The sequence below is a fragment of the Cornus florida genome, unplaced genomic scaffold (genome assembly GCF_030987335.1).
Source record: "Cornus florida cultivar Cherokee Brave unplaced genomic scaffold, ASM3098733v1 CherokeeBrave_3.0.0_Hap2_Chr01, whole genome shotgun sequence".
In the NCBI taxonomy this organism is placed as follows: Eukaryota; Viridiplantae; Streptophyta; class Magnoliopsida; order Cornales; family Cornaceae; genus Cornus; species Cornus florida.
The window spans coordinates 117,156,304-117,183,006 of NW_026775571.1; the positions used below are offsets into that span (position 1 = coordinate 117,156,304).

At 32.1% G+C, this 26,703-nt stretch overlaps 2 protein-coding genes across 2 annotated transcripts; one reads left to right on the forward strand and one right to left on the reverse strand.

The window, feature by feature from the left end:
- Positions 1-14,427: 14,427 nt before the first annotated feature.
- On the reverse strand, positions 14,428-17,535 carry LOC132269648 (uncharacterized). Its single transcript, XM_059770930.1, has 5 exons — positions 17,225-17,535; position 17,127; positions 15,571-15,731; positions 15,237-15,472; positions 14,428-14,828 (listed from the first exon to the last, which is right to left on the reverse strand). The coding sequence occupies exons 1-5, from the start codon at positions 17,507-17,509 to the stop codon at positions 14,582-14,584; spliced, it is 930 nt and encodes a 309-aa protein (XP_059626913.1). The 5' UTR covers positions 17,510-17,535; the 3' UTR covers positions 14,428-14,581.
- A 7,430-nt stretch (positions 17,536-24,965) lies between these two features.
- On the forward strand, positions 24,966-26,703 carry LOC132269730 (uncharacterized protein At4g19900). Its single transcript, XM_059771010.1, has one exon. The coding sequence runs from the start codon at positions 25,192-25,194 to the stop codon at positions 26,287-26,289; it is 1,098 nt and encodes a 365-aa protein (XP_059626993.1). The 5' UTR covers positions 24,966-25,191; the 3' UTR covers positions 26,290-26,703.

Below are 26,703 nucleotides of genomic sequence, written 5' to 3' on the forward strand. Positions count from 1 at the left end.
CCAGATAACGGCGAAGAAAAGCGACCCAGATGACGTCGCTGGAAGAGAAGCACCTGCGAGAAGAGCCCAGCAACCAAGTCGAAGAACCAGCCTTGACCGCCGGCGAAACCAGCCGTCGGAATCGCTGGGGAAAACCAAATAAAAATCGCCGGAAGGAAAACGGCGATTCATAAACTCAAAAACCGTCGGCCAAATCAAAATCGCCGAAAGAACAGCTGATTCGCGAACAGCCGCGAATCGCTGGGAAGCTCGCCGGAAAATGAACCAGATGCGATCGGAGAAAACTTAAACGTCGGCGCTGCTGTTTTTTAGGAACGGCAACCCCACCCTTGTAATCGCACCCAACAACGTTTTAAAAAGGAAAACAAAGCCGCCGGAATTGAAGGCCTGCCACACCGCGAAAGAGAGGAGCGAACCGTGAGGGTTAGACGATGAAATTGGGTTTAGAGATTTTTGGGGGAAGAAGCAGAATTTCAAGGAACAGAGAAGAGGAATGTCTTCGTGGTTTCACGGGCTAAGGGGTGATCGATCTGCTTTGATAGGGGATCGACAATTTTAGGCAAAAAAATGTCCCCTTCACTGTTTAATGAGAAGGAAAAATACAAGTAAAATGGGACCGATCTTTTTTTTTTTTTTTTTTAAATGTTTTTTCTTAACAAAACTAAAAAGAATATATACACTAAAATAAAAATTGATAAAATATAAAAATAATAATAATAATAAATAAAATTAAAATAAAATCACTTATCAATTTATACTAACTAGTACTTTTTATTTTTACTTTTTTTTTTTTTATTTTTAATTTTTTTTTATGTTTTTGAATAAATCAAAACTAACATGAAATATATATAAAAATAAAAAAAATAATAATAATAAAATAGAAATAAAATCAAACACCAACCTACACTACCTATTTACAATTTTTTTTTTTTTTAAATTTAAAAATACATAAATGTACAAAAGGAAAAAGAAAAAATACAATGTAAATTAACATGCAACGAAGGAAAAATCGATACAACTAGTATTTAACGTTTCTAACAAGACGTTGGGGCGACTCACTAGTCAAAAGAATCAAAAATCGGATATGACACATCCACATTAATCTGTTTATCTATTTTCCCCAATGGATCTTCTCTCACAACAATAAATGTATCTCCCAAAAGAATAATTTGAAAATGAATAATGGAATATGCGATTTGTTTCCTTTCATCCACGGTCTGGAACACAAAACAAACATTAGTAGGCCTTGCAACCTTGGGTGCTCTTGAAGCATATTTGAAAAATTGCTTCCATTGGTTTTTGGCAAGGTGGTGTCTTTCAAAAACATAATAGGATGTTTAAAAGACTTAATCTCTTCATTATTTTCCTCTATTTCTAAATGAATGACCTTCTCCTCACTTACCAAAGGCACCTCAATGACTTTATGCTCAAAATTACAAGGAATGTCCTCATATATCAATGTAGAATTGAGGAATGAAACATGTGGAATACTAGAAAGTGGAGGAAAAGGTTCCTCTGCATATTTCCATGGCAGAAAATCCAAGGTAGCCACGGAGTCCATCAGAGAATTCACTTCACATATGAAATTTTCAATATCAAATTCGTCCATATTAAAGTGAGAAAGGCACTCCTCAAGAGGGTCCTTTGAGAGCATAGAAGGAAGGGGTTTCTCAACGAGTTTATCCAATACATTCACCATGAAACACCTACCTTCATCGATGGGATGTTGGCTTGTGTTGAACACATTAAGCTTAACCATCATATCGCCAAAGATATGTCCATAATGCCGGACCGACAATTGATTGTCGCATTAGCAGTGGCAAGGAATGGTCTTCCTAAGATTATTGGAATGTAAGTGGTAGGATTGGGAACTGGCTCAGTGTCAAGTACAACAAAATCAACCGGGAAATAGAATTTGTCAACTTTGATGAGGATGTCCTCAACAATTCCCCTTGGTTGTTTTGTAGACCTATCGGCGAGTTGAATAACTACCGAAGTTGGCTTAAGGTTTCCCAAACCTAATTGAAGATACACGGAGTAAGGAATAACGTCAACACTAGCCCCTAAGTCAAGAAGAGCCCTTTTGACCTCATGGTTCCCTATGGTACAAGAGATGGTTGGCGCGTCGGGGTCTTTGAACTTAGGTGGGGTGTTAAGCTTAATGATAGAGCTCACTTGCTCCGTAAGAAGCACTTTCTTTGGGCTTGGTCCCTTATTCTTCCTCTTTTGAGTCTACAAGTCCTTCAAGATCTTGACATGTGGTGGAATTTGTCAAATAGCATCGAGAAGAGGAAGGTTGATTTTAACTTGTTTAAAAACTACCATCATATCATTGATTTTCCCTTCTTGCCTCGAAAATGGAGTCAAGTTTAAAGCTTGAGGAAATGGAACTTTTGGCTCATAAAACTTCTCTACATGGGAGGAAGATGATGATGATGGAATTTGCTCCTTAATGTAACCATTTGTCCCTAGTGAAGTAGGAATGGAATTGGGAATGGTAAATGGGCTAACACTTGGTTGTACCGGAACACTAACTTCACTAGGTCTCTCAACTTTGTTATCAATTTTTCTCCCACTCTTTAAGGTGGAAATGGAGTATGCCTTTTAGTTAAGTTTGGGTTGAATGGGCCCTTTCCCTTTCATTGTTTGAACCATTTGCCCAATATGGGCTTCAAGTTTTGCAATTGATTAAGAATGCGAATGAAAAACTTGATTTTCCTTTCGAAGATCACCCAAAGCTTCTAAAACCTTATCCTCAAAAGTGGGATTTCTAGGAGGCTCTTGAGGTGGATGAGAAAAAGATTGATGATTTGAAGAATGAGAATTAGAGAATTGATTCACATTTGGAAGAGGATAAGATAGAGAATGGTATGTTTGAGACTTTACATTTCAGAGGTGGGGCGGTACATACTTTTCTTGAGAATTTTTATGAAGAGGAGGAATGATACCTCCTCCTTGATTTCTCCAAGAAAAGTTAGGATCATTCCATCCGAAATTGTAGGAGTTGGAATTTGGATTACTTCCCGTATGAATGGAAACAGCATTGACTTGTTCTTGATACTCATTTGGAAAACTTTGTCCAATAAGACAATTGGAAGTATTATGAGTACAACTAGAGCAAGTCATGCACGTCATACTTTGAGAATGGAAAGAGTTGGATGTTTGAATTGCCAGGTTTTGGCTCGAAAGGAATTTATCAAACCTTTGAGTAAGAATTTTGACCTCGGCGGCAATTTCCATGGAAGTATTTATTTGAGAAAGATTGGAGGTTTTCTGCCCTCCTCCATTCAAATTTTGGCCCAATCGGGACGATAAAGAATGATGTATTGAATTTTCGCTCATGCGATCAAAAAGATGCCACACATCGTTTTCATTTTTGTCCAAATAGGCTCCTCCACATGAAGCATCAACCATATCTTTTTGGGTATCGGATAAGCTTTCATAGAAGCTGCGAACTAACTGCCACTTTGGAATGTCGTGATGTGGACACTTCCGTAGCAAATCGTTCAAACGCTCCCATACTTCATGTAAAGGTTCTCCCTCATTTTGGGATAATTCACGGATAGAAGCTCTCATAGCATTGGTTCTACTTGCGGGGTAAAATTTTTTTAGGAATTCATATTGTAGTTGAGCCCAAGATGTGATTGAATTTGCCCTCAAGTTATTGACCCAATATTTAGCCTTTTCCCGAAGAGTGAAAGGGAAAAACTTCATTTTTAAGACTTCTTCCGGAAGGTCCGTGATTTTCACGGTTGAACAAACTTCCAAAAACTCATCCAAATGTTTATGTGGTTCTTCATTGCTCACCCCATAGAAAATGGGGCACATTTGGATGGTTGCAGGCTTGATTTCATAATGGGTTGCCCGGAAGTTTGGTAACTCGATGCATGTTGATGCATTGTATCCATTGGGAGTGTAGTGATCCCGAAGAGATAATTGAGGATTTGGGGGATACATTACATGATCTTGATGATGGATTGGTATTATTGGAGGTTGTTGCATTTGATTGGGTTGTGGAAACATATTAGGACGAGGAACTCCCAAGGGTGGATGCGCACCTTGAGATGGATGCCCATTAAGAGGGTGATACTCACCTAGATTATCCATATGCCTTAGATCTTATAATTGATTTTCCATTAAGTGTGGGATAATCAAGAAAAAAAATTGACGATTCAAGATTAGACCACACAACAACTTCACAACAAACCACAACAACAATCAACAACAATTCACCACCTCCACATACGATGTTCCCATACTCCCATGTTATATCAATGCACAAAATTAAATTGCCTTCACACGGGCCGATACTTTCTATCAAGAAAGTAATAGCCTCCTTTTGGGCTTATGCTTGGATAAGAATTTAAACAATGTGATAGCCTCGACAAGGGCTATCTCGCAAGCATGTAGAGAATTGAACAATTATAGTAAAAGAAATTCAAGGAAGCTCACGAAAGTCTGTAGCAACAACGTCACAATGGTGCCAATATCCAATGCTTGTTCTTCTTCTTTTCAAGTACCTAATTGAACAAGAGGGATTTGTAAGAAAATAGTAATTTAAAGAAAACAATCAAATTAGCCCTAATGCCTAATTCAATTCCAACTAAACCGTCAATCCCCGGCAACGGTGCCAAAATTATGATGCGACCCGAGCGTGTGCACAAAATAATGCACAACACTTTAGGTTTAGAAATAATGTCAAGTGGGCATCATATTTTAAAATTTATAAAACCACTAAACACTTATACTATGTAGTATGAAGCGAGTAGGGATCGAACCCAAGGGATTGAACACGTGTTGGGATTAAACGTGATTTTAGTGCTAATGAGATTGCACAAGAGAGAGAGAGAGAAAAAAAAAAAAAAGATTTTTGGTGAAGTGATTAAACTAGAGTTAAATCGAAAACATGGAAATAGAAATGACAATACAAGTAAATTAAATTAAATTAAACTAAGAATTAAAGAGATATAAAGAGAGTTTTAGGGTTAGGATTCACCACTAAGCTCATGTAATTAATCATGTACTTTCAATTAATGGAGAAATCATTAGTATAATTATAGATGTAGCCATATTATCATCACAAATCACAATTGTAAGCATAGATTATCAACATCAAGAATGAGTTGTCTACTTAATGACAATTAAACTAAAGTGTAGAACCCATTCAAGACTACGTCATAACCCACCATACACATTCACAAATGTATCAAATAAGAGCACACATCAATCAAGAGAATAATACTAATTGTAATTAGAAGCATGGATTAACATAATTAAGCACAAATTGCCTACTTAACTACAATTAACTAATAATAAGAAAGCTAATTTGTAGAACAACCCATCAAGATTAAGCCTTTATCCATCAAATTAATTGACAATTGTATCAAATAAGTATCATATTATGGCCATCACTAAACACAACTACAAGAAGTATTTAATGTAGAATATAATCCTAAAGCAATCACACATAGACATGCAAATTACATATAGAATTAATGAAAGAATTAAGTTCTAATCATCTAATGAAGAATAAAATCCCTAATTAATCATACATAGACATACAATCAATTGGAGATTTCAATGGAAGAATTCATCAATACAAACCCTAATTTATCAAATCAAGCATGTATATATAAAGAAATCACAAGGCCATATAATTTAATTACAACATAATAATTCCCCAAGAAAAGAAATACAAAGGTTAGGGTTACATGAACTTAGGGCTCATCCAAGCCCTAAGTGAAGAACTAGCTCATGGAGAAAATGATCATGGTGTCAACAAGCTCCATCTCCATCTTTTGGCTCCTTCTTTTTCTTCCTTCAATTGTAGACAAAACCTCTGTAAAAATGTTCTTCAAACCCTAACTTTTCCTTTTTCCCAGAGAGAACATGATATCACGGTACAGAATAAAAAAAAATCCATAATAAAAAAAAAACTTCCTAATAAAATAATCAAACTCTCTCCTAAATAAAATAAAAACTAACCCTAAACTAATGGCTCATTGGGCCTTAAGTAATAACCCTATTAAAGCCCAATAGTTCACAAAATAAGCCCAAACAATAAGAAAAATCTGTAATGCTGCCAAGTCCTGGGGGATGGATCCCCTAAGAGTTGGAAATTTCCTTTAAGCCCTATTTAGCTCCATTTTGGCCCCGAGCTCATTAGTTTGCTTCGTCATCTTTGGGAACATCATCAAAGGCCTGAGATTGACCGTTTTTGAAGAATAAACACACTATATGAGCAATGGGCTGCGACCTCCTTTTTGTCATTTTCTGAACTTTTTCTGAATATCTTTGCTTGACTTCAAAAAGGCTTTAATGGACCGTTTTTAGCTCATTTTAACTTTATTGCCCTGAAATACACATAAACATAAATTAGGACTAAAACATAAAATTAAGATAGATGCAAAGACTAAAATACCCTAACTTAGGTGCTGAAATGTACAACATTTAAGCACTTATCAATATGTTGATGCGACTATATAAAAATGTTGTATAAAATACATAATAATTTTAGGGTTAATTCCATAAAAATGGAGTTTTGAGGGTCAAATGACAAAAGAATGGTGTCAAAGTTAAGTTTTCCAAATTAATGAAATTTTATAAAAGTCTGACGCGGACATGAAAAATTATTATATATCATCTTTTTATTCCCAAAACACCATTCTCTCATATCTCGATAGAGAAACCCATCTATGGCAACCATTCTTCCCAAACAACAACCAACAATCCTATCTGCCATCTCTCTCTTTCACCCACCTTATCAGCAAATCCATTTAAAAAGGAAAAAAAAAATTGTAAATCTTTTGTTTTCCCTCTCACGTTCCCTCCAAAATATCTTTTCTTCCAAACTCAATTTAAACCCAAAATCCATATCATACAAAAGAAAAATCAAGATCCAAGCTGAAATTCAAAAAACCAACACGAAACATCATGAAAAAATCAACACAATCCTCTGTAATGGTTGATCCACGGCTCAGCAATACAAAAGGTTGATGCAAATGCTTGTGGATCCACAAGAAATCTTCAAGTGGTTTTGTGAAATCCAAGTCACACCATAAAAATTGGAATATTCACAAATGAGAACTAGGCCTTTCTCCATTTTCCTGGAAGGTTTATAGTATCAAAGTAGCAAATATCTAACTTTTTTTAAAAAAATAATAATTGCAAATATCTCTTAATTTCTAAGGTTTGGTTGGACTTGGTGACGTCGGTGATTTTGACAGTGTGTTTCGGGAGTTTAAGGAAGGAGGAGTTGCCCGAGAAGGAAAATTTGAGAGGATTGACATTGATGGGTTTCTCTCTCTAGATATGAGAGGGGTAGTAGTATAATTTCATAACAACTATAGAAGTGTATTTTGAGAATAAAAAGATGATGTATAGTAATTTTCCATATCTATGTCAGACTTTCATAAAATTCCATTAATTTGGAATTTACATATGCGTGACATGGCCGTGTATCTTAATGGAGATAAAAAAAAAAAAAAAAAAAAATTACACATCATACGTGATAGTGTATATTTTACACAAAAAAAAAAAAAAAAAAATTCAACATACTGCTCAAGATGCTCTTAGGGTGGATTTTCAAGGACAATGCTTGGTCCTCGCTTTTAGGAGGATAAATAAAGTTTATCTTTTCAACTGATGTGGAATACAATATAGACACATGTTTAAATTTTTTATAATGGTCATTATCCAATTTCTTACAGGTTAAACCGATTTTTTTTTTTTCTTTTCCAATTTTAAAATTTTTAGAATCCCACTTTTAGGGTGACTCTCTTCTCTCTCTTCAACACAAAATTGCACCAATCAAAATTTGGAATATTCACAAAATTCTAATAATTCTTTTCATAATATTCACCGATGAGAGGAAAAAAGAAAAAAAAACCAAACTACTGGCCCTATCAATTGAAGGAGTTGGGTACTTGGGAGGAATGAAAAACGTAAACCTAACTTTGATAAAAAAATAGACTTACTAAAAAAAACTCTATTCATATAGATTAACATCAAATTTTCTTGTAATATTTTAAGCTCCCGTTCCCAGTAATACGTTAATCTATATGTAATTTTCCAATTTTGATGGAGATTGGGTATAAAAATAATGGTGATTATTTTGGGGAAAAAAAAATAAAAAATTTGGGTTCAATTTAACCCATAAGAAAATGAGTAATGACTATATTTAAAAAAATTAAAATTTTAGACATGTGTCTAAATTATATTGGGTCACATAAGCTGAGAGAATTAACTACATCCTCCTAGGAGCGAACCCAAATATTATTCAATTTTAAATTGGTATATCATCTTCTTCTTTGCGGGGCAAACGGAGTACGGACTCCACCCCGTTTCTTCCTTAGGTAAATAAATAGAGGTGAGTCGCTTATTAATAAAATCAGAAGTAAAATTTGCAGCAGAAAATAAAAATTAATACCTCATTGAGGGATGCAAAAATATAAAACAATGAATAAATAAACATCTCTACCATGAAAATGAGAAATAAAAAATAAAAAACATATATAATCAATTTCGGGGTGGGTGAGTTAAACATTAAATCCTCCCTACTACGAACTTGAGACGATTTTTAATTTTTATTATCATATCCGCCCTTACTCAATTTAGGACCCTACTACATCCGTCCATTAGGGGCGACGTAGAGGAAATTGTCATCCCTAACCATGTAGCCTTAGAGGTGTCCCACATCGGACTCGAATGAGAGATGAAATGAATATAAATGGATGGGTATGCAGTACTATCCAATAACTTAAGTTTTTGGATTAGCAAGTAAGCGCCCACTCGTTAAACCTACCTAGCTAATAGAGCGTTGAGCTTCCCAAACGATTGTGTTCGTGTTGGGATTCCGCTCTCTTTAAAAAAATTATTTTTATTTTTTATTTTTATAAATGCGCCTTGTATTTTCTTTTCTTTTTTTAATTTAAATGAAAAAAAAGAAAATAGCAAAACAAATTGATGTTCATATATATATATATATATATATATATATATATATATATATATATATATATATAGGTTGAACAGTTTTTAAAAATTAAGGTGGAAACATGGGTTATTTTGAAAGAAAATATTTTCTATTTTAAAAAAATTAACACGCCGATCTATTTTTTGTTAGGTACTCTTATTTTTTGGCCCTTTTCATTATTTTGGTAAATATTAGTATTTTGTTTGCTGTCACAAGTTATAGCAACTGACTTTAACCTTCTGATGGACTTGTAGCAACTGACTTTAACCTTCTCATGGACTTGTCAGTACCATTACCATACACCATTTTGGTTACTATATAGAGTACATGAGAACTCAAAATTTTATAATTGATGCACAAAAATTTCAAGCTACATAAAATATTATTTATAACTTTGCAATGAAACACTACTACTACTATTATTATTATTATTAAATTGCATTATTGAAACAAAGCATACCTTAAATTGCATTATTGTTGATATTTTATCTTAAACAAAGTAATATATATTATTTATAACTTGATATTTTTGTTGTGGAGTAAAGCATTTTTCACTTGTGAACACTTTGTCTTAATTATATTCATTTACGTTCAAGTGATGGAGAATATTACAACTCAGATTGTTTGGTAAAGAGCAGATGAATTTACGTCTCCTCATATAGGCCAAGAACCTTACAATGAATAGTTAAGATTTATAAACACTTTAACGATCTAATGGTTAGGTGTCACAGGAATGACCCTTGTTACATTAGGAGAGTTCTGGTTCTAAAACTATTCAGACAATAATTTAATTCTAAAATTATTCAGACAATAATAATAATTCTAAAAGGCACTGCCATGTCAAATGGGACACAGGGCATTTGGTGGCCCAGGTAGTAAATATAAAATTAAATTTTAAAAATAAAAGAAAATAATTGTAACAAATTTTTTGGGGGTGCATTTTTAATGTATATATATATATTTTAGAGTATATCTATAAATAAAATGAGAAAAATAAAGAGAAAGGATTGTTTAAGATAAATGAGGTTGTAATCACTCTTTTTCTTCTCTTTAAATCATAAAATAATAATAATTATTATTTAAGTGTCTGTGTATCTATATATATATATATATATATAAACATAGTAATAATATGTTGTAGCAAGGATTGCAACACTTATTTTTATTAGATTTAAAATTTTAAAAGCAAGATTAAAGACTTTGAAAGTATCACAAGTATTAATTACTCTGCAAACCATCTTATAGAAGTACTTTCAATTACTATCTATACAAATGAAAATTTTAAAATAATTTGAAAGGTCAACATTAATTTTCCAATACAAAATCATCATTAAAAGTTATGGATCCTCCGCCCAAAGTTTTTTTTTTTTTTTTTTTTTGACTGACTGAGCCCAAAGGTTTTTTAAAGCTTAATATTGAAACTTATTTCAATATTTCCAAGGAAGTATTCGGTGTAACCATTATGAGAGACCACCAAGGCTCAACGCTTAAAGTACTAAATCGGTTGAGGCTATTGTCTTCAAGGAAGGCTTGAAATTACTAACTCAATGTAGATATGTTAATGGATCGAATTTTGATCTGAATCCAATTTGATAATTCGAATATATATTGAAGATTTAATCCGATACATCGTTAACAATATGAATCTGATAATCTATTAGATAAACAAATTGAATATGAATTATGGTCAATCGAATCCAAAATAATATTTTATATAATATGTTAAACATACATAATATAATGGGTAATTATACTAACCTCCCTTGAGATTTGAAAAAATTACACATGGATAGAGGGTTTGATCTTTATTACTTTTACATTCGTTAAAAGTGTGAAATATCTTTCATACTCTTATTTAATTTAATAATAGTTTAATAAAAAAAATTGTCAAACCAAAAGAGAATATTAACTTCTTTTTTTTTTCTTCCCTTATGCTAAACACTATATTAGCCTACCTAATTTTATTTTTATTATTATTATTTTATGAAAAGAAACCTAATCAAAAGTCATTAAAAAAAAAAAAAAAACTACTTTCATAAAATTTAATAATATGAAATTGGTATAAAAATTTATATTTTGCATTTTAATGGCATTTCATTGTATTTTTGTTATTTCATGTAAAACAAATAAAGTTATTTAGATCTTATAACACAAGAAAATGACAACTAAGTCATTTTTAAATTTTTAGTAACAGAGCAACAAGGGGTGTCGTTGAGCACACGTGCAAAATCTTAAGGTAGATCAAAGTAATAAAGGTCAAAGACACTACCTGTATTTAATTTGTTCAAACCTCAAGAGAAGACAATGTAATCTACCTAAATATAATTTTTTGATATATATATATAATATTTACATATTATAAAAATATTATTATTACTAATTTTACGTCTTCTTCTATCCTCTCTCTCTATTTTTATATTATTCCTAAGTGTTTATTCATTAACAAATAGTCTAATTTAGAATTTGCAAATCAGAGATGCAAGGAACCAAAGCCAAATATTAAAATTTGAAGGAAACTAATTCCATACTTTTTCATCCACTTCTTTCCTCTCTATTTTTTTATTACTCCTAAGTGTTTATTCATTAACAAATAGTCTAATTCAGAATTTGCAAATCAGAGATGCAAATCAGAGATGCAAGGAACCAAAGCCAAATATTAAAATTTGAAGGAAACTAGTTCTGTACCTTTGCATCTCTCAAACACAGGTGTTGGTGACAGTGGACTGATCCACGAAGGCACTGAAAGGGCTTCTATGAACAGACTTTTAAACAGACAGCATTTTTAGTGATTCTTGCTTCTAAAAAAGTAATTTATAGTCATTGTCAAACGTACGAATCTTTGTAGGTAAAGCTTCTTGTAGGGGTGTCGTACCCAAAAGACTTGTATTCATTAAGTTGTTAACAGACTTCTTAAATTCTAAATTAACTTAGAAGTAGAACAAATAAGTTTTTGATGATTTAATCAAATGAACTAAATAAAAAATTAAATTAAAGGCAATAATCAAATTAGACGGAGAAAATATGAGAGAAGAGACTAGGGATATGATTTCACTACTAACGTCGTACTACCAGTCAATTGCATCAATTTATTGGAGAGATATGAAACATGCATAAGAAATTAATTATGGCTATAAGTACATAGCTAGAACATGATATAAAATTAAAGATAAGCATGTACTATCTTCTATTAACATAAACCATTTACCTAACTACTTTACTTTAGGGTATAGTATGGTATATCTTTTTTAAGCATAACCCATCAAATCTCTAATATTATATTCAGTGAAAAACCATTGCATAACCATCTCATTCACAACTATAAGAAGTAAATGAGTTGTGTTCAATCACAAGATTTAAATACCTAAGACAAGATAAAAAATAATTTGCAATTGAATTAAAACTTTAAAACCGATTTCTATTAAAAAGTTAGGTAAAAATTCTATAGGTTACACAATCATGCATGAAAATATTGTTCTCCAATAAACAAAAACAATAAAACTAGTGGTGCTAAGCTAGGGCTACATCACAGCCCTAGCAAAACTTTTAGCCGCTCATGAGGAATGGACTTTTTCATGGTTGAGGAAGACATTTTCACCACCATAGATCGATTCCTTCTTTCTTCTGTATGCTTCTTCTCTAATCTGAGCCTCTAGCTCCTCTCTATATGATGATCTTAATGATGTAGAGAACTCCCTTTAAATAAGAGAAGAATAGTCCCAAAGTTCCGTTTTACAAATGGAAGATATATATGGAAATTCTGTCAAACAAGAACTACAAAATTCATACGGACTTCCAGCCCAATTTTGACAAAGTAAACAGCTGCAAAATTGTAGATTTTCAAATTTCCTTTCAACCTTCACAAGAATTGAACTGTTTTGACACTCGAGGAAAAAGATACAGAGAGAATACCAAAACGGATTCAAGTTACCAATTTTGGAGAAAGTTCCCTAATTAGAGAAATATTATTCATTTTCTTCTTATTTCCATTCTCATTAGCTTGTCGCCTTTCTTGGACTCTTTTCTAAGTCTAATTAGACTCGGATCTTCATCATTGCTCCGTCTAATGGATGTGGTCTTCTAGCCTTTTGGATATCATCTTTTAAAGCCCAAAATCACTGGTCTTGACTGATATTACAACTAAAGCCATAGAATAAATAAAAATACTAAAATAATGTAAAATCACAAATAAAACTACTACTAAGAGCATAAAATATATAAGTTAAGGGGTTAAAACGTATAACAATCAGCATTTAATACACCCCCAAACTTACATATTGCTAGTTTCATAACAATAAAATTAAAGAAACATAATGATAACTACAATACCGTCAAGAAGATAAATGCACATATGATCAAGAACTAAGCATAACTCATCTTCGGTTGGTATGGGCTGTCTAGATTATGCAACTATCATACATATGAATAAATTTCCCCAATTATAAACACAATTAAACAAATATTACTTGAATGTAATTACATCTATCCCGAATAAGAAAAAGAAAACAAACAAAAACAAAATAATGAAAATAGAAAAAACAAACACTGAAGGGGCAGGAGCCCTTTCTTGGACTCCAATATGTGGCTCTGTTCTTCTACCTTCCCTCCGAGTCTTCTATGGGAATGTATAGCTAAAATCTTGAAAAATCTAATTCTTGTATGGAAATTTATAGTGGAAATCCTGAAACAATATTCTTCTTGACTATTTCTATTTCCTCCTGATTTTGCTCATATTTCCCATCATTCCCTACTTTCCTTTTATATTTATTTCTCTCCTATCTCTTCTTTTTTCCTTCTCCATCACGCGGGTTTGTCCTCTGGACAAATCTTTCTTGGTTGGTCTGGATGATGATGTGGCAACTTGTTGGTGATGTTGACGTGGTAAGTGGTGGACCCGCTGATGCTGACGTGGAATGATGGATAAATTGTGCACCTTGGAGAGTTGAACCTGAGACCTCTAAAGAAATAATTTCATCAAGCCATATTAAAATTGGTCCGAATCATTTGGTTCGGATTGCTCTAAATTCAGTATTTATGTAGTATAGATGCATTTTTGAGTCGGAGAGAGTATTACACAGAGGAGGTTTGCCGTATCCACGAGTCTGTAGTGCTGCTACTGATGGATGTAAACTGTTGTATCCTGGGAGACAAGCGCCATAGAGTCCGTCAGTACTATGCAGGACGTAAATTGTCTTAAAGACATAGTATTCAATACTAGCCTCGGTCCAGGTTCTTTATTTATTATTTTAATTTTATTACTTTAATTTGCATGTTTAATTAAATATCGAGTTGCATATTTAATTAATTATTAATTATCTCATCGCATATTAGTATATACTTAGTTATATCTTAAATGTAATTTCAAACATATATTTTCCAACATTTCTCACTTGAATTTGGCTGCAAAAGCGCAATTAATTTTCTTGAAGCACAATTACAAGTGGGAGATGAAATGCAAAACTAGTCTCATTGATAGTGGCACAATACAATACTTATTTAGTCACATAATATAAATACAAGTTTTTAATGTTTTCCAAGTTTTTCACAATGCCAGCCATGCATCTTTTCAACAATCTTCAACAATGAAAAATCTTTGTTGAGAGTTCCTAATCAGCTATGGTTACTGAGGAAGGTGAGGATGAGGTGATTCACTTGGTCAGGGAATTGTTCCTGAACAAAATGGGTTCCTTCAGGCAAGTATGTTATCTCCAATTTCGGAACATAAACTTTCACCTGTCCACTCCTTATGTACTCATCCATTCCTGGAAATTTGAGGACATAATCTTTCTCACCCATAATCAGCAGGGCTGGGGCTTCAACTTTCGGATCTGCTACTTCAGACCCTTCATTTAATGACCTATTAAGTAAAAAAAAAAAAACACGTCATTAACAAACTTATTCTTATTAGAAAGCAGGCAGGCAGTTGTCGATCAGCTATAAAAGCTGCAATATTAGAAAAAAATTTACATGATCCCGATCAAACACAAAATGACATGTACCTAAATGTACATGTCAACATTATTAAGCTTTTTGGTTGTACGTTTTCCTGTGATTGACCAATACCATATAATTCCAAATCATGTAATAATTTCTTGGCGGGTGTTTATAGTGAAATAACAGTTGCATCACATACGTTTTTTGGATTGGTAGCTGTTATCATTGTAGACAAAAAGAACAGTAGGGGAAGATATATAACATGCAGTTGCCTTATACGTACGTACAAACGAGGAGCCACTTGTTTTGAAAGATGGATGGAATCCATTACCTATATGGAATTTGCAATGCAGTTCGGAATCCAGATTTCTCATACAAAGCTCCATAGACTGCAAGATCTTCCTCTGTGAACCAAGGGGGCAGAGGAGTTGATGGTTCCACCAAATCCATGATCTCTTGGTTTTCGTGGGCTGTTGGTATTTCACTTTTAGAGAAGAGGATGTAAATGTTCCGCACAACTGTTTTAGCATCAAGCCGACCAAAATCTGCTTCAGCCCGTCCAGGTTCCTTTGAGTGCATTAAGATAATGAAAATGAAGTTAAATTGCAAGCAGATAAAATTGGTTTTTCGTTTATGAACAAATATATATGGAGAAAATTAATTACCATAAATCTGGAAACGTAGAAGCCTTCATCATTAAAGAATGTAGGTGGACCTGGGGGCATGCATGGCACACCTAATGTCACAACTCCTAAGACCTTCTTTGGGTGGAGAATGGCAAATTGATAAGCTGGCCACGCCCCAAAATCTTTACCAATGAGAAAAACTCACATAATATGATGAGCAAGAGAAAGTACTTTTGAAAGAGAAGATTGCAAACTAGAAAGAAAAAAAATGCACAATACTTTTTCATCTTCACATTAGCATTTTTGACGAATTCACAGGTTTGGCTTCGCGTGACTATAAAGTAGAGCATCTATCTGTTATTTTGCAAAAACAAAAATGTATATAAATTATTAAGGAATTATTACATATGCATGGACTTTTGGACATTTACTTTTTTTTTTTTATCATTTCATAGGGTTAAAGTTGTGATGTTTGGAAAAAAATTAGGTTAACCAAAATGCTGATGTGAGTGTGAAAAAATATTGTTCATCATCCCAAATTAACACTTATTATATTCGGGTACCACTTTTGTATACGTAAGTACTCCTCTTGTGCACACATATACTAGTTTTTGTGCGCGTAAGTAATTTTTTTTTTTTTTTTTCCTTCTGTTAACTATTTTGATAACATAGTTTATACAAAAAAAAAAAAAAATACTGCATTGTAAAAGAGTGATACCTCTTGCACAAAAGTGGTACCTAAAAATAATAAAAGTAAATTATGCAAATACATTATTTTTTTATATCTGTCACCATTTTGATGAACTCTATTTTTTTGGTTTCTAAATATTAAAATGATAAATAAAAGGGTAAAATACAATGACCTTTGTTCAGGTTTGGACTAATTACAACTATAACCTCTCTCTGCACCACAACCGTCAGCACCGCCGGCTTCGGAATCGACAGCGGTGCAAACATCACAACGACCTTCATTCATGTTTATATATCATGTCCCAAATGATTTACACTATAACAAACCACAGCGACGACCACAGGAAACTCCTAGCGACGACCAGACGGGGCTCGACGTCAGCAATGAGAAACTAACGAGACGATGAAGAGTTACGGCACCGACGAGGGAGCTGCCGCCACTGCCGACCAACTACCACTCTCTCTCTATAACTCATCTTCAATTACCCAATCTCCATGTATTTTCTCCAATCCGGCGGAACCCAATCAAGAACCCACATAGCCTAAGGCCATAGAAAAATCCCCAAAATCAATATTGTCAGGGTCGATGATGGAGAGTATGCACAATACATTAATATTGTCACTCATTTATTAATAATGGTATTGTATACTAATGTATGATTATTTTGTTATTTCATGATATTTTAAGGATAATATGGTCTTTTAAATTTAATTGAGGAGTATTTTGATCACTTCAAATAATTTTTTCGGACAAAAAAGATTGATGGAAGGGCATTGCAAAAATGGGCAAAACTGAGTACGTTGTTACAAAATGACAAAGTTAAGTACCCCTTGTTACGAAATGACAAATATGAGATTTAATTGTAATTAGTTCAAATTTCAAAAAAAGAGTCAACGTAATTTACCCTAAATAAAAATCCAAAACTTGTGTATACATAAAACGAGTAATTCCAATTTTCAACTACAAAATGAGAACTGAGAAGTGGGAAGAGTGAGGAAGTACCTTGGGAATGCTTAGTGCATCAATAATGGCAAGCAGGTCGGTGTTAAGGTCAGAGAAGGAGGACTTCTCTGGTTCGGGCGGTGGATCGGACAGTCCGTAACCTCTGGAATCGGGTGCGAGCACTCTGAACCCAGCATTGGCTACGGCAATCATCTGGTGCCGCCAACTGTACCAAATCTCTGGAAACCCGTGCAAGAAAACCACCACCGATGAGCCAGTTCCGATCTCGGCCACGTGAAGCTTCATTCCATTGACGTCTACGTACTTGTGCTCTATTTGATCCATTGAATTCAATTCTATTGGAGAGAGATAAAGAGGGTATCTTTGTCTTTAGAAAGTGCCTTACTGAGCATTTTGTTTTCTATATATATATATATATAGATAGGCAGGCCTCGTGTTTTGTAACTTTTTGATAACTGACCATATGTCTTACGTAGGCAAGTGTTCTCCTTTGTTTATGTACTCCATAAGTTGGGTGACTTAATCAACTTTTGTTATATACTCCCTCCTTGGTCATGCTGTTTTTAAAGTGTCATATTTTATTTATTTATTTTTTTAATTTTAAAATAAATATTTATTTTTTTATTTAAATAATATATTTTACATCTTTTCATATATATTTTTTGAGTTTAAAATTTTAAATTTAAATATTCAAAATTTAAAAGACAAAATTAGTAATTTTTTAAGAAAATAATGCATATTGCACGTGCTATCTTAAAAATTATTGTTCCTTATAAATGACACTTAAATTAAGTCGGAGGGAATATTTTATAAGTTGGGTGACTTTAATCAACTTTTTGGCATTGGGCATTTGTCCTTTGTTTTATATAGTACTGTTATATATATATATATATATATATATATATATATATATACACACACACACACACCCTTGAATTTTTTATTTTGATTATTTTGTTATTTCATGATACTTTTGGCATTGGCATTTGTCCTTATACATCGAGATTCAAAATAAAAAATTTATTCACACCATCTTATTTGACACAAAAAGGAGTAGTATTTAATAAAGAAATATATATATATATATATATATATATATATATATATATATATATGTATAACATTCATCTAATTATTGTGAATAATTTTTTTTACTTGTCGGTGTGTAGATATTATTGTGAATAATTATTGACAATGCGTGGGATAACAATAAATTATTACATGTTGCCTGGATGGCTAATCACTAAAAATAAAAAATAAAATAAAATAAGAAAATAAAAGAAAAAGATAAGTGTTGATGGCTTAATCTAAAAATAAAGTTGTTCAAGAAAATAAAAGTAGTATAATCTTTCATGTGTATGAAACATGCAGTGAAGTAAAATGAAATAAAATGCAACATTTTTTATTTTCATTATTATATTATATATAAATATACTTTTGTCTTTTTCTTAATTTAAATGACAAGAAGCTCCTAATAATTTTTTACTTTTCCGGTAAATACTTTGATTCCAAGTTAGGTTCAGTAATGTCATTCTGCTTAATTTAATAGTAGAGTGCATTTAGTAAAGAATGCATTTTTTTTTTTTTTGATAAGTAGTAAAGAATACATATCTTAATGGGTTTCAAAGGCAAAATATCAATAATTTGTTTTAAGAAATATGAAGAATGCAGATAATCACATAAGATTTTGCTTTGTTCGGTAAGCTTTCTGATTTTGCTTTGTTCAATAAGCTTTCTATTTTATATGACTGGAAAAATGACAGTTTAAAATTTCTTTTTCAAAGACATTTTTTTATTTTATAATTTCCATAAAATATTGTTTATTTTTAAAAAACTAACCACACATTATCTAACCTTTTTTTTTTTTTTTTCCTTTTAAATTATCTCACTTCAGGAAGTTTAGTTTGCTTAAAATAAAATGAAATAAAAAATCAAATTGTGGGATAACAATGCAATGTAAAGAATGGGGTCGTAGTCGCACACCAACTCCCATCTAATAAATAAAATAAAATAAAGTCAAATCGTGTAATAACAATGCAATATAATGAATGGGACTTCGACTATTCCTTTAATGCTGCCACCAAAAAAAAAAAAAAAAACCTTTAATTATAAAAAAAAAAATAATGCGTTGTTTTAAAATACAAAAACCTAACAGTACAATTATTTACTTAAAGAGTTTTATGTTTTGCAAGATTTTCACAATATCCCAGCCAACCTTTCAACAATGTTCAACAGTGAAAACTTTTATCCAAATATAAAGATTTTGATTAAAAAAAGTTACCTTATTTCTAACTGTTTTCTTATTCAGCTGTTTTATCTTAGGTTAGAGGCAATATGTATGGAGTATGTTTTATCGGGCTAATTTGTTGATTGGCCCAATTATCACTTTACAAAACAATTAGAAATTGTGGCAAACCAGGCCACCAACTAGGCCCAATGTCAACAGCCTCTGTTGGGTTGGGTTGGGTTGAATCATGCATGGATTATTTAACCAGCCCAAATGTTCTCTCTCTTTTATTTCTCTCCTTTTTTGGCAACTTCCACAAATGCTGATATCTCTCTCCTCTTTTTCTGAGACTTCCACACACACACACACACACACACATATATTTTTTTTGATCTTGTCATATGTTTTAAGTAAATGGAGATTTTAAAAATATTTTTGAGGGTTTTTCATTTATGGACGTTGGTTCATGTTTAGAAACATGTTTCATGCAAGAAAAAGATAATATTCAACATTTCAACATACATAGAGTAGAATACTCACGCCAAAAACTTGAGCAAGCCTCAAATCTCTCTTTCCTCAGTTATTGAAGATACATTAAATTGGATTCATCCTCCTTAGACCTCCTCTTCAAGTTGATGGTTTTGTCTTTAGAAATAACCCATATGCCTCCTCCTTTGTAAGTGTTATAGTATTTTATTTACATTAGTAAAATTGTGAAATGTATATTATCATCATTATTATTATTATTAATTCACATATATAATTAAAATAAATGATTAAACATTTGTATTTATGAATGTGGATATTTTTCTTTGTCATATCGTGTGTCATTAAATAGTTTATGCGACAACATTTTTTTCTTCACGTATTTATTGCACTTTAATGTAGTACATGCATTAGCAATATATTAGTGGCACAATCAACACTTCAGTGACCTAGTGGCCCTATCTTATCAAATGGAGATCAAAATTTTGATCCTCCATAAACATATGTGTTAGAAATATATATATATATATATATATATATATATTAGTAACACATATCTAAGGAAAAAAAATCCCCTCCACATGATCCATATCCACTTAGGTCCATGGCACAGGATCTCCACTCAACCCACGATCTAGCCCAATGAACTAAAAGGAACATTAAGAAAAACCACATGTTACTACTACCATTGAATTATACAAGTGAATAGAAAAATGTGTGAGGCGTGGACGTCCAAGATCTATCATGACGTGGGGTATTACTATTGGACGGTGATGGATGAGCCGATAGCGTGCACAAAAGAATATATTTATTATTTGGCTACATGGCTCAGCTCAGCTAAGCTAAATTGAACTTGTTCTTCTTTTCTAGGTGCATAATCGGATCAGGGTTGGACTCACTCCATTAATTTTATCATTTTCAATTTTTGTGAACATCAATCATCCATTAAAGATATGTCACATTATATTTAATTTAAAAACTCGTTTAATGCCTGACATGAAGAATCATATTCATTTGATTCACTGTGCAAGAATATCTTCATATTTAAAAGATGAAAGATAAGTGCTTGCTATTGACATCATTTATTATATAATATCGGGTGCCTAGCTTAATCAAATGGTAAAAATCATATTAATTAGTTGTTTGATATCCATTGAATGATAACACTAAATATTTTTGTTTCAACCCTTCATCATGTGTTTTAAAAGAGAATGACATATTATTATACTACAGGTTTTGATATTTTAAAAAGAGGTTTTTAGAAAAAATGAGTGGCTCAATTAAATTAAAGAGTATTGATAGCGAAAACTCTCCGAATCTGATTTGGTTAAGTCACGTTAAAATTTAAAAATAAAAGATTCTTACTCAAAAAAAAGAAAAAGAAAAAGGGAAAGCACCTTCCTCTTTCCCCTTACAAATAGAAAATTAAAAACTCTCCATAATTGGAGAGGGAGAACAAAAGAAAATAAACATTATCCGGAAATTACTTGTTCCCGTATTTCCTAAATCTAAATTTATGAAGTAAAAATTCCTATAACTATACAATTTGTATATATCAAATCATTTCAAAAGTCAAAACTTCCTTAACTACTGATTTTAACAAAACAAGGGGAAGAGAAAAGTTTTTAGTTTCGTGTTTGTGAGGGAAAAGAGGAAGCACCATATTTTCCTTCTTTTTTTTTTTCTTTCTTTTTTTTCTTTCCTTTTTTATCCTTTCACATACCATACTACACTTTCTTTTTTTAACTCTGACTTGGCTTAACCAAATTAGATTTGAGGAATTTCCCATTTTCTCTTTCATTAAATACTTGTAAATATACAAAGGTTTTTTCACATGGTTGAAATAGCACAAAGGAAATTGATTAACTTTTTACTAATTTTGGGAATTATTTGAAGAATCAATATTTGTTGTATGAAAATTATTGGAAAAGGGGAGCGCGCGCACACACACGTGTATATATATATATTGAAGAAAAAAAATAACACAATATATATTATTAATAAACTTTTTCTACTAATTAGGACTTCAATCACATGTTAATAATCTGGGAGGCTAATTAATGTCAGTGAAGGTTCCTTTTTTTATTTTTTTATTTTTATTTTTTTTTTGGGAAGAAAAACACACACAACCATATAAGAGACTTGAACTCTCGACTTTCTCCTTTGAAAAATAATGAAATTCCACAAAACACTTCATTTGGAAATTCATGAATTTGCATATTCCAATAAAATATTAGATAAGTTGGTGCAATTAAGTCACATCTTTTGCCAAGAAATTAAATTTCTAATAATGATTTGAAGTTAAAATGAATCGAGTTTGTTTGAGATGAATAGTTCAATCTCTGCCTGTGCTCTTGACAAGCGGAGCATGCATGCTCGAGCTAGGTTAGCATGATTATTTGTCAGCTCCTAAAACAAAATTTTTATTTTTAATACCTTTTATTACACTTTTAATTAATAAATTTTTAAAATCAGACAAGAACATATATATTGCAGAAGTATTCACTGGCCAAATCTATCAGTTATTCGAGTTAATAGTTTAGACATAAGTCGGAGTTACTATTCAATGAGACCATTTTTTACTAATTTGAAGATAACCCTAACAGTGAGATCGCAGCTAGATCATAAATCATTGTACAAGGAAACAATTGTGTATTAATGCCTACTACAATTGATAAATTTATACTTGTTAAAAATGGACATTTATAATAAACAAAAATAAATATATTAGGATGAACCACTAAAACTGATGTAAGACACTTTTCCGTGTTTAGTAATTTTTATATTTTAGATTTCTTATTTATTTTTTTTTATAATTTTTTTATAGGAAGTTTAATTTTAGTTAGTTTTTTATGAATTATTTTTCTTTTACTATTAGGTTTCTTTATATTTTAGTTTTCTTCTAGAGCTAGGTTTTCTATTGCAAAGTGTGGAATTAACTTTTATTCATTTAATTATTAATACAAATATCAGATTTTTCTGAAATTATATTTTGTTTTGTGCATTCAAAACACCTACGTTGTGGACTCAAGATAATCTGTTTCTCGTGAACAAATTTATCACTTCCACTTACGTCAAAAATTCCTGACCTACCATTTTTTTTTTCTCATTTATAGTAAAATGTATGAGATTTTAAGTTTTCCAAAAGCATTATGAAATATTGATTTTGGTTTCACATAATAATTAAAGAGAGAAATTATTGTAATTATGCAAACTTAAGGGAATGATGTTCAGAAAATAGATCCAATATATTATGAAATGTTCATAGTCAAAGTTGACTTTTCACACTTGAATACTGAGCCGCCAAAACATATGAAATGAGCAAAATTTAAGGAGCAGCACATGATATGCTTATAGAAATTGGAGAAGTGTTTTATTTTTTTTATTTTTATTTTTTATTTTATAATTGAAACGCCAAAAAAATAATTGTGATAAAAAAGACAATGAGATTATTATAGTAATTAAATTTCTTTGATATTCTGAGATAGCAATAAATATATAGAATCATGATCAATGAAATATATATATGTACACATATTCAAATAACAGAGATATTGTATGGCATCTACCAAGAGAGATTGTGGCCATTGGCTTATATTTTGAGAGTCAGAAGACTCATAACTAATTATTTTGGTTGCCAGAATATTTTGAAACTTCCTTAATCCTTCTTATGTTATGTTATGTTATGTTGGAGGATTCTAAAGATCGTAATTTATTTTTTATTATAATATATTTCTTTCTATTTGTTAGGGAAAAGAAAATCTTTTTTCCAAAATGAATATTAAATTCTCTTTTTAAATAATTGTCTGATGTGAAATTTTAACCGTAATATGATGATCTTATGTAGACTCAATTTTCTCTCTTCTACAAAAATATTTGTATTAAAAAAATATTTGCACCCAAAGTTTTCTCCAAGTTTGTTTTCAAATGGCAAATTGTCAACATTACAGCATTGATGAAAATTTCGTACAAAACTATTTTCCTCGCAATTTACAAACTTTGACCCACTGATCATTCATTGATCTATCAGGTGGCCCCACCTATACAAGAATTATCAATTCTTTTTAACAATAAATAATTTGATAGACTTCAACAGTAGACTTCTTAGGATTTGTTGGGATAGTAATTTCGTTTTGCGTTTTTATTTTTATGCAAAGCAAAAAATAATAACTTTATTGTGCTCAATAATAATTGAAAGTATATTTGGTAATACAAATTTTGATATAGAATTTTTGAAAGCAAAAATATAAAACGTATTTATAGTAAAAAAATTGTTGCAAGATTAAAAAAAAAATAGTTAGTTAAAAAATCCCATTTGGAATTTTTTTTTCCGGATACTATTTGCAGCTAAAGTTTTTTGCTACACTTGAAAAATTAATATGTTTTCGATTTGGGCTTCTTTTCGACAACAGATATAAATTTTACAAATCACAACAAAAGTTACCAAATCAATTTCAGTCATTTTGTGATATCTTATTAAGAATAATGCTAAAAATAACAATGTTCATAACAAATAAGGATAATTTAGATAAAATTTCTCTCTAAGTGTCTAATTTAATAATTGTCACAATTGATAAAATTTTCTATCATGTTCAATCGTTTTGACTTCACTTTCCTTTGTTGAATAATTTCGATTGCAGTAGAGCATCTAATTATTACCCTTTTTATTGATTCATCATTTAATCAAGATTCATCATTTAATAATGGTTCCTTATCTAACCCAATATTCAATTATGTACAGCAATTTTCTTGGGCTACAATTGGAAAATGAGCCGAGCCGGGTCGAGAGCCAAGCCAAGCCCAACTTCATCAACTAATTTTCTCTAACTTACGACTCTGTTTTCCTATTAATATATATATATATATATATTTTTGGTTCCCAAAGTCCAAAACACAAAAACACACACCGATTTCATTTGGCGCGTTAAAAATGCTCTTATGCAACTCTCTCACTCTCTTTCTCCCTAGAGAGAGAAACACAGCTTCTCAAGAATGAGTAAACCGAAAAACCAAGATGACACCAATTACGACCATGGACATTAACAACACCACCGACCCATCTAAGCTTCTTCACTCTCTCTCTTCTCATTACTCCCAGAGGATCGGTAAGAGATCTGCCTGTGCTATTCTCTCTCTTCTTCTGCTTCTCCTCTTGGCTTACAATGGCGCCTCTATATTCTGTGTAGACGTTCCTTTTCCGGCCAAAACCCCGCCCGAACCTTTCACGCCTGAAACCTCCGCCGGAGAATCAAGAAAATGGCAGTCCTCTTCCACGAAGCTCTCTTCTTCTCTGATGCTCGCAGTGAAAGACGAAAGCCCACCTTCTATGGCTTCTATACCGAAAACCCATTTGCCCCTTTTGAAGAAATCACAAAGTTCGGTTCTTTTCAGGAAATATTCTTCGATTCACAAGCCGATCAAACAGAGGCAAAAACAGAGATCCCTGTTCAAGATTCTGCAATCGGACGCTCGCACAAAGCTCTTTTCACCAAGAGTGAAGGAGTTTTTCAAGTCAAAGTCGTCGAATTCTTCGTGCAAGGTTCGGTTTTTCATGACTTGGATTTCTTCACTGGAATCATTTAGTGAAAGAGAATTGTTTTCAATACAGAGTTTGTTCAAATCTCACCCAAATGCCTGTTTAATCATAGTATCGAATTCAATGGACTCCAGAGGTGGACTCCAAATTTTAAGGCCCTTTTCGGATAAAGGGTTTCGAGTTACATCTATTTCACCGGACTTCGATTACTTGTTCAAGAACACGGCGGCTGAATCTTGGTTTGATCGGTTAAAGAAAGGGAATGTTGATCCCGGAGGGATCTCATTAGGTCAAAACCTCTCCAATCTGCTTAGGCTTGCTCTGCTCTACAAATTTGGGGGTGTTTATATAGACACTGATGTGATACTTTTGAAAAGCTTTGCAAAATTGAGAAATTCAATAGGTGCACAAACTATGGATGTTACAACTGGTAATTGGAGCAGACTGAACAATGCTGTGATGATATTTGACAAGGGTCATCCACTAGTTTACATGTTCATTGAAGAATTTGCACTCACTTTCAATGGTAACAAGTGGGGTCACAATGGGCCTTATTTGGTTTCTAGGGTTGTTTCCAGGCTGAAAAGAGGGCCTGGTTTGGACTTCAATGTGTTGCCTCCCATGGCATTTTATCCGGTTGACTGGAATCGAATTCAGACGCTGTTCATTGGACCGATGAATGGGGCTCACTCCAAATGGCTGAAGGCAAAGCTGAGGCAAATTCGGAGCCAAAGCTTCGCGGTGCATCTTTGGAATAGGCAGAGCAGGAAGCTTGAGGTTGAAGAAGGAAGCATTATTGGTCATATAAAGCAAGATTGTTGTGTCTTCTGCAATTCTTCGGCATCCAGTATGTGATTGTGAGTGAGTATAGAATAAGGATGATGAAGCAATGAATCCTCTCTCATACAAATTGTTGAAATGTTGTTGTTTGTACGTGGTTATGGACCAACTCAGTTCATTCCACCATTTTACTCATCAAGATTTATACTCGGTTTAAGTTGTCATAGGAAAACAAAAAACGAAAAAAATCAAATTGTGCGAGTGGTGTCTCATCTTTATGTAACACGATATATTTTTCTCTTTCTTTTACAAGTTGTGAATTGGGCATGGTGACGAATACTGTAATTTTTTTCTTTCTTTCATCATCTCTTGCTCATTTTATTTATTTTTTATTATTTTTTATATAGGTGCTGAAATATATTGTATTGTAGTGAATAATCATGTCATTTTTATTTTCTGTTTTCTTTTTTGAAAAAAAATATATCTAAA

What these genes read in the sequence shown, in the direction of transcription:
- LOC132269648 (XM_059770930.1), bottom strand. Translation starts at nt 17,509, where the DNA reads ATGGATCAAATAGAGCACAAGTACGTAGACGTCAATGGAATGAAGCTT. An exon ending in TCTACGTTTCCAGATTTATG is followed by an intron (nt 15,473 to 15,570) that starts GTAATTAATTTT and finishes ATGCACTCAAAG; the next exon opens with GAACCTGGACGGGCTGAAGC. An exon ending in GCATTGCAAATTCCATATAG is followed by an intron (nt 14,829 to 15,236) that starts GTAATGGATTCC and finishes TTTACTTAATAG; the next exon opens with GTCATTAAATGAAGGGTCTG.
- LOC132269730 (XM_059771010.1), top strand. Translation starts at nt 25,192, where the DNA reads ATGCTCGCAGTGAAAGACGAAAGCCCACCTTCTATGGCTTCTATACCG.